The sequence below is a fragment of the Coenobita brevimanus genome, chromosome 43, assembly GCF_032717465.1.
Source record: "Coenobita brevimanus isolate Jiangsu-jjx chromosome 43, ASM3271746v2, whole genome shotgun sequence".
Taxonomy (NCBI): Eukaryota; Metazoa; Arthropoda; class Malacostraca; order Decapoda; family Coenobitidae; genus Coenobita; species Coenobita brevimanus.
In genome coordinates, this window is record NC_136996.1 from 1,019,196 (window position 1) to 1,028,765 (window position 9,570).

General features: G+C 40.4%; 1 protein-coding gene across 1 annotated transcript in view; it reads left to right on the forward strand.

Moving 5' to 3' along the window:
• c11.1 (maestro heat like repeat family protein c11.1) overlaps positions 1–7,160 on the forward strand; it is a 42,721-nt gene extending 35,561 nt beyond the window's left edge. Inside the window, exons 23-26 of the mRNA XM_080270748.1 lie at positions 2,079–2,228; positions 2,929–3,063; positions 5,199–5,301; positions 6,867–7,160. Coding sequence (XP_080126874.1) covers positions 2,079–2,228; positions 2,929–3,063; positions 5,199–5,301; positions 6,867–7,021 — 543 coding nt within the window. The 3' untranslated portion in view covers positions 7,022–7,160. The remainder of the gene's footprint in view (positions 1–2,078; positions 2,229–2,928; positions 3,064–5,198; positions 5,302–6,866) is intronic.
• The last annotated feature ends 2,410 nt before the right edge of the window (positions 7,161–9,570 follow it).

Here is a 9,570-nt window from a genome sequence, read left to right on the forward strand (position 1 = left end):
CTTCCACACCACATAGTACTCTAACACACACACACTTCTTTTCAGACTAAGGGACACAGTAGGTTTATTTAATGAGTACTTATTCCTTCATGTACTCTGCTTATGTGTCTGTTTCACAGTGATGTGAATATTAAATTATGAATTTCCTTTTTTTAATGTTCCTTTTTGCTAAGTACACTCCATGGTCTAGTATTCATCAACATTCCATTCTCCCAGCATACTGTACATTCACACAATTTGTATCCACCAGTCATGACTACCCAGTATCATTACTTTTGGTTTAGATATCTCCTCAAGTGAAGAGCATATACAGCACAGAAAAACCTCACTACAACGGACTAATTGGGGCCCAAGCCATTCCAAAAAAAAAGCGACATCCAGACTTCCCCTTGCTAACCTTACATTTTCTGATACATCAGACTTTAGTCTGGATTGCACCAACAGTTTTTAAACTGTTTTCACTACCACTGCAGTACTGTACTGTATTATTCTGTCACTACAATAATCTATCTATCTATCTATTGCCAGATGCCTCAATCCTGTTTGGGGTGGCCACAAAACAAATCGACTCCAAGTCACCCTGTCCCCCGCCATTTCACTGCCCTGCTCCCAACTCACACCCCTTTCTCTCATATACCTCTCCACCCCATCCCTCCTTCTCATCCTCGGTCTCCCCCTCCCTCTTCCCCCCTCCACGTCACTCACATACACTCTCTTCGTCAGTCTTTCACCCTCCATCCTCTCCACATGGCCAAATCACCTCAGTGTGTTCCTCTTAACGCTTCCTATCACATCCACATCCACACCACAACGCTCCTTTATATCCTCATTCGTCAGCCTGTCTCTCCATGTGACTCCACAGGCTCCTCTTAAATAACTAATTTCCACTGCTCTCACTCTTGACTTGTGTCCTTCCAACAACGTCTAAGCTTCACCTCCATACGCTAGAGTTGGTATCACAATACTGTCGTGTAGTAATTTTTTCACTTCCATGCTCACTTCCCTGTTTCTTATCACTGCTTTCAAGGAACCAGCAACCTTTCTTCCCTGCTGTACCCTTTCAAGCACTTCACCCTCCAAACCTCCATCCTTACTCATCACACTACCCAAGTACTTAAACGTACTCACATTTTCCAATTCCTCACCATCCAACCTCGCTGTACATTCACTGACTTCACCTCTCTCAAAGACCATCACTTTACTTTTCCCTACATTCACCTTTAGTTTCCGTTTCTTACACACTCTCCCAAATTCATCCATCAAGCCTTGCAGCTCCCCTTCATCTTCACTCAACAACACAGTATCATCTGCAAACAATAGTACAGGGAGTTTCCAAACACTATCCTCTCTCACCAGGGCCACTCCAGCATCCACTACCCTACCTTGTACCTCTTTTATTACCCCATCCATGTACAGATTGAACAACCATGGAGACATGACACATCCCTGTTTCAACCCAACTTTCAAAGAGAAAAATTCACTAGTTCACCATCCACACGCACTGCAGCCTTCGCACCATCGTACATACTCTTCACAGCATTCAACAACTTCCCATCTACTCCATATATTCTTAACACTGTCCACAGTCCTTGTCTATCCTCCCTGTCATATGCTTTCTCCAAATCCATGACAGCCGCATACAACTTCTTTCCCTTCTCTAGAAACTTTTCCACTAAAGATCTAAGAATGAATATCTGATCTACACAACCTCTTCCCTTCCTAAAGCCTCCCTGTTCTTCTCCAACTAATTTCTCTGTTCTTTCTCTAACTCTGTCAATAACTATCCTACCATACACTTTTCCTACTATACTAAGAAGACAATAATCAAATCAAATTGTATAATATACCTGGTATATACAGTAATTATACTGTACAGTACACTGATAAACATGTTTTTTATTTACTTTATTGTGGTGAATATAGCTGAAGTGGTCAGGCAGTCCGGACTGCTTCTGGCTTTATTGGACTTTTTCCAATATATAAGAATTTAGTCCGATAGCTCCTCAGTTCTGATAAAAGTGAATTCCGGTCTATTGAAGTTCGTTATATCGGGGTTTTACTGTAATGTGTTTTCTTAGTCATCAGGGGAGGTGCGTGAGGCTGGCTTAGGGGTGCTGCGTGGACTGGCTGGTGTGGTAGGAAGCAGTGAGGAATTCCGAGAGCACCTTCACCTCCATCTGCTGGCAGCCTTAGTTCACCTTGCTGACCCACATCCCCCAACTGTTGTGGTATGAGCAGCTTGCCTTCATTTTGTACCTCACCACTGTGGCAAGACACACTCTGATTATTCAATGCTGTTTTGTTATCCATACTCTACCATGACTGTAAACTCCTTATAAAATGTTTAGAGAAGAATGACAGTGTAGTACTGGCTGTTACCTAAGAATGATAATGTGGGACCGCCTGTTATGTTTACAAAATAGTAATTTAAGAAGCTGTGTTTCATTTGCAATATGTTCATGAAAGTCAGCTCTACAGGAAAATGTATGTCATAAAATTAAAATCTTTACACAAGCTGATCCCATGCTTATTTAATACAGTTAGCCTAATGACCTGAAATTTTGACTTCTGGGTTTATGTACAATGACCTCCTTAAGCTGAGGGGATATCTTCCATGAAAAATATCACCATCCGGTAAAAGCCAGAATGAAATGAAAATTATTTTGTTGGCGTGTTGGGGCAGAACATACATTGACACATGGGAATGCAGGTATGCAAGCAAGAAAAAGGGTGGGAGGACAGAGGGGGGGGGGTAGAGAAAGGAACTAGCAAGTAATGCAGGTCATGTTATAGTCTGAACCAAAGCATGTCAGCAAATAAATGATGATGCCATGTTATTCATGGTGTTGTTGGATATTGTACTAAATTGTGATTATTGTTAAGGCTTGAAACTTTTTTTTCCTTTACTCAGTGCATTATTGTCCTCAGATGTGCAAGAGTGCCTTGCAAGCTTTGGGGCCGCACTTAGGCTCTGAGGCAATGAATGCAATGTTCCAGAACCATCTCATTCCCAGTGGTGTCCTTAATTACCACCAGTTCATCACTGACCTCACCAAACATATGGTTAGTCCACAAAAGATTTAACTTTCAATTATGAGAAATTCAGTATATAATGCAGGTAATGAACTTTCATTTGATACTCATCGATAGGGTAAAATGGGGTAATTTTGCCGTGATGCCAATAATTCCAATTCAGAGGCCCAGAGGTCCCAAACCATTGCGTGGATTCAGCTTCGTTAGGGCTTGGGTTTTAGAGGAATGCTGACCCAACAAGGTCATGTGAAGTTTTGATCCATTGTGCAAAAAAAAAATGGTGCTGGAGAAATGAAATTGTCTACTGAAAAGTTCCAGCATTTATTGCATCAATAAAAACTGGGAAATAAAACATTCTGTTTACCCATTATTTACATGTTTCAGGTTAAAAGTGGTTCAGAACTGTTTCCATTGTTCACACACACGCGCACACACACACACACACACACACACACACACACACACACACACACACACACACACACACACACACACACAGTACCCTGCCATGCACTCATGCCATAGGAGTCTCCCCGAACGACTTACCAACTGAGAAACAGTGAAACAGTGATGGATACCATTGATGTAAAGTTTGCCCAATAATGTACATGGCACAGGCCCTGCTGTATGGTAGCTTAGGCTACCTTAATCTAGTTATAATCAATCGTGTATGATATTTAGTGTGGTATTACAACAATAATAACAAATATTCTGTCTAGCCTATCTATCTATTGCCAGACACCTTAATCCCATACAGGGTGGCCACAAACAAATCGCCACCACGTCGCCCTGTCCCCCACCATTTCACAGCCCTGCTCCCAACTCACACCTCCCTCTCTCATATACTGGTACCTCTCCACTCCATCCCTCCATCTCATCCTCGGCCTCCCCCTCCGTCTTCCCCCCTCCACCTCACTCACATACACTCTCCTCGTCAGTCTCTCACCCTCCATCCTCTCCACATGGCCAAACCACGTCAGTGTGTTCCTCTTAACGCTTCCTATCACATCCATATCTACACCACAATGCTTCTTTATATCCTCATTTGTCAGTCTGTCTCTCCATTTGACACCACAGGCTCCTCATAAATAACTCATTTCCACTGCTCTCACTCTTGACTTGTGTCCTTCTGACAACGTCCAAGCTTCACTTCCATACATTAGAGTTGGTATCACAATACTGTCATGTAGTAACTTTTTTCACTTCCATGCTCACTTCCCTGTTTCTTATCACTGCTTTCAAGGAACCAGCAACCTTTCTTCCTTGTTGTACCCTTTCAAGCACTTCACCCTCCAAACTTCCATTCTTACTCATCACACTCCCCAAATACTTAAACGTACTCACATTTTCCATTTCCTCACCATCCAACCTCACTGTACATTCACTGACTTCACCTCTCTCAAAGACCATCACTTTACTTTTCCCTACATTCACCTTTAGATTCTGTTTCTTACACATACTCCCAAACTCATCCACCAAGCCTTGCAGCTCCCCTTCGTCTTCACTTAACAACACAGTATCATCTGCAAACAACAGTACAGGGAGTTTCCAAACACTACCCTTTCTCACTAGGGCCACTCCAACATCCACTGCCTTACCTTGTACCTCTTTTATTACCCTATCCATGTACAGATTGAACAACCACATTGACATGACACATCCCTGCATCAACCCAACCTTCAAAGAGAAAAATTCACTCAATTCACCATCCACACGCACTGCAGCCTTAGCAGATATTATAACAATATTAACAGCAAATAGTTCGCGGCAAAATTACCCCATCAGGTGGTATAATTTTGCCACAAGAATTTTTTTTTTTTTTTTTTTTTTTTTTGCTCCCCTCCCCCCCCCTTTTTTTTTTTTTTACAAAAACTATTATAGATATCTTTAGCAGAACGGCTGGATGTATAGATAAAAGCAGTAAAAATATCAATATTCCACATGTGGCTGTTTGTATTTAGTAAAAACCATCGTTCACAGTGAAATTATCCTGTTTTACCCCATATTGTAATTACAGTAGTTTATGAAGATAATGAGCATTCCTTAGAATTCATATCAGAAGTAACCGTGGAAACTATAATCATGTGTAATCAAGGAAGAGTATAATGGTATGTATATTGAGAAACAGCATGAATATGCGTGCTTATGATGGTATTTAATTACAGGTTACAGATTTGGCAGACCACCTTCCTTTCTTCATCCAGGCCACAACATCATACTTCAAAAGTCCTGAAGCATCATTGCGTCGAGCAGCAGCACTGTTGATAGGTACACTGCTCTCCTGTTTTTGTTGACCAGAAGTAAGAGCAATGGATGTGGGATTATTAAGGAATGTGCATGGATGGTGTACAGTGGATAGGATAAAAAATGATGTAGTTTGTGAAAGATGTGGAGTTAGGAAATCTGAGTGATGCCATCAGAGGGTGACACCAGTAAATATGGGCACTTTACTGCATGGTTATACAAATGTCTCTCATCTCTCACCCAGTACCCCTAAAGGAGAATGGTGGAGTACAGAAGAGCAGTTTCAGCCAGTAGGACACCAAGGTCGCATCCAGATGAACCTAGGTCCACAGTGATAATAACTGCTATAAGGAAGTTTATTGATAATAGGGTTGAATTGAGTGTTTTTACATGGTATGTTTATATGGAGAGAGTGGATGTAAATTGGGGAGTGAAAAGAATATACTGTACAGTACATGAGTAGTTTTGAAGGTAGAAGGAAGTGTAGTAGGCCAAGACAAGAATAGATATTGGAAAATAAGTGAGTTATGGAGGTTGTTGAAACTAAGGAATTGTCAGTTGATCAGATCGGTTGGATGAAATAATATACAGCAGACCCTAGTTTTACAATGAACTGGTATATGATAACTAAAATGCTGAGACCTTTTTTTAGTATACAATCACATTTTCGCATGTACAATCATTATGAACTTGTACAGTTTCATTGGTTGCTGTATGATCATTATTTTCACCTATACAGTTGGCAACATGGAAGCTTACAGTCATTTGTTTGCTCCAAGATGGCCTTCGAATTTGGTCAGTCTTGGGTGTGTTAGTGTCAGAGATGAAACAGTAGTTACTGCAGTGCTGGAGTTCAGCCTGGGAATGTCATTTTACCTTAATTTTGCTGACTCATAAAGTTTATATTCAGCTTAGTATGAACATTGCAAGTTGGAGGAGTCAGATACAGCCTTCATCAACCACCTCACTATACAAAGCACTTTTCATAGACAGTTAAAACTAGAATGGACACACTACACATCCACCTAATCATTGTCATTTCTGCACGTTTGAGCCTGCGATTATCCTCTTCCTTTACTGCCCAAGTCTCACTACCACACAGCATTACGCTGCTAACACATGCTGCCTACAAAGTTCCATTAGCGTGGAAGAATAGCCCTCTCAGTGTCAGGAGAGGCAACAGCTCCCTAAACTTCTTCCAACCACTCTTCACTCTAGCCACAGAGCTAGCTCTAGCCCCACCCCCAGCACATAACATGTCTCCCAGATAACAAAACTCTTCCACATACTCAAGAGACTCCCCAGCAAGTTCAATCCTTTCACACCTGACAATCTCCACCTGCTCTCCCCGACACACCGCACCTGTGAAATCAGCATTATCTCGCACTCTGCCTCTAATACCACTGCATCTCTTGTGCAGACACTTATCACAGACACCACACAAGATGGAATTACTTCCCATGCCCTTGTCGCAAATCACACATGTCTACTCTCCCTCATCTTTGATAGTAGGCTACTGCCACCAGCCCTAGATACCATCACTTTTGTTTATTAATTATGAAAATTAATGGTGTATCCTTTTGATGCAGGTAACCTTGTATACCACTGTGAGAGCAGTGATGGTCTGAATGTGTCCAGTGTCAGCTATGGTCTACAGTACTTGCTACGTGACCCAGACCCATCCGTCAGGACTGCTGCTGCCATCGCCATACCTCTCCTCTTCAAGCACACACAGCTGCTCTAGTCACTGATTCATATATCACCTTATCTCTGTACTATATGTGCTCATATTTACAGGGCATTCAGAATTAGGCTATCTGGGCTAACACACCAAAAGGTAGTCATTTTACTAACTACAGTATGTGCAGGTAGTGTGCCTACATAACAGGACTGCTAGGCTGTGAATAATTAGGCTACATTGAAGAAATATTTGAGAATACTGAGGCTAAAGTCTCCATCAGTGTAAACTGATTTGCAGTGGTGCATAATAAAGGCAGATGTAGGCCTATGCATGTTCTTGGTTTCATTTTAACAAGCTGCCACAAAAAAATTACAAGCATAGAAAATTGCACCTTACAATTATGGTACTTTCAGCAATCAGTCCTCATAAAGAGTAATTGCTATAAGCTTAATTTTTTTTTTATCTGTATGTGTTTATGTCTCATTTAAGAGTACAGTAAGAGCTTACAGTAAAACCTCGATATAATGGACTTCAATAGACTGGAATTCGCTTTTATCGGAATCAAGGAGCTACCGGACTAAATTCTTATATACTGTATTGGAAAAAGTAAAAAAAACAAAAAAAACAGATGCAGTCTGGACTGCCTGACCACTTCAGCTATGCTCACCACAGTTAGGTTAATAAAAGACATATTTATCAGTGTACAGTGCAGTATTATTACTGTATATATGACATACCATTTGATTAGGCCTATCAGCGAAAGAATAATACTGTACAGTACTACAGAGGTGGTGAAAACAGTTTAAAAACTGTTGGTGTGATCCAGACTAATGTCTGATATATCAGAAAAAGTCCAGGTTAGCACGGGGGAGTCCAGATGTCACTTTTATTGGAATTTCGCTTTTTTCAGAATGGCTTGGGCCCCAATTAGTCCGTTATAGTGAGGTTTTACTGTACTGTAATAGGCTATATATTTCTCATGAGAATGAACTGAAAAAACAACCAGCTATAGTGGATGAAGCCTCTGCCTGCTCTCATGTTACCACTTGAGTGATATTAGACAACTGAACAATGTATGTATGTACCTAATGGCTTAGATGCACCTTGCAGTGGTTGCAAAACACTCATTAGCTACTTGCTCATGTGTATTCTTTCTAGCTCAGACCCACCATGTTTTGCTACAGCACCTTTCACGCACATTGCTACTTTCACTGGGAATAATGTGCCATTAGGGATAGTGTAAAACTTGTTGACAGTATATGAATGAGAATGAGTGGACAAATGTAAAACCTTTAAAAAGGGATGTCCAACATCCTGGGAAGCTGAACATTACAATTCTAAATTCCTCAGTTGACATTTTTTTTTTTTTTTTTTTTCTCCCCCCAGTTTTGCACACATACTCCTCTAACCATGCATCCCATATCTACCTATATACATATATACCTGCACCTGCTTCCTCTAACCTTGTATGCACACATATTTCATATTTAAATCCACCAATATTATACTAATATCTGAGGAGGCTGTGTCATGCACATACTGTACATGCATAACGTGCTGTGTAATTATACTGTTTAGTGCCATACGATAAAGTTGTGAGGCCCTATTATGCATATAGTGATATAAAGGAAGTAGCTACTACAAAGTAAGGCTGTCGTTTCAAGAATGCGAGATAGCTTTGCATGAAATCATTCATGCACCATGACAAATATATGATACAAAATCCATATTACAGCAGGACTAAATGTTAGAGATTGTATATAATATATAATAACAAAATAATGATCATCCCTCAACTATGTAATATATTGCTGACAAAGTGTGTATTTGTTTTTCTTCCATACAATTAGTCCTTACCAAACTCAAGTAACCCTTAGTAAGTAAAACTGTGTTCAGGAAATTATGTTTTTGTCAAAGATATAACAGGTTCCAGGCTTCTTCAAGAGTTGGCTATTTTGGCCCATAAGACTAGACTCCTTGAAAAGTTTATTCTTTTGGCCCATAACTTGCTACAGGGTACATAACAGCATTCAGCTTTAGTCAGTGATGGCTCAACAAACCTTACCAACAAATGTAGGTGGTCATAACTCAAAAAATTAAATGCAGTGTAGGTGTACGGTATGTATTTATTACAGCAACTTAGCCCTGGACCCCTACACCCTGAACTGGGTTATATGAAAATGGCCGATAGTATTTTACATAAAAAGTAAAAGCAAATTTGACATGAAGTTCTTAAAAGTGAAGAGAAAGACATGTGCCAGTATAACATAAAGTAGCATTTCAATGTTAAAGTATAGGAAAAGAACCTCTCTGTCCTTTTTTACAGGTATCTGACACTTGTCTGCCTTCACTTATTAGTGCTTGTTTTATGGGGAAACCGAAGTAAGACAACTAGACACATCAAATAAAATTAGTTTATTTGTTGAGGGGAAACAAGTGAAATATATAGGATGGGAAGGGAAAAAGAGGCTTTAGAGGTCAGTTAACACAAAGTGTGATGCTGGCTACAGGGTGTAGGGTGGTGTGGGATTATGGATGGAACTCTCTGTGAATTTGGAGGTTTTGTAGCAACTCTTCCTTGTCATTTGTTTTTCTCGCATAACACACTGTTA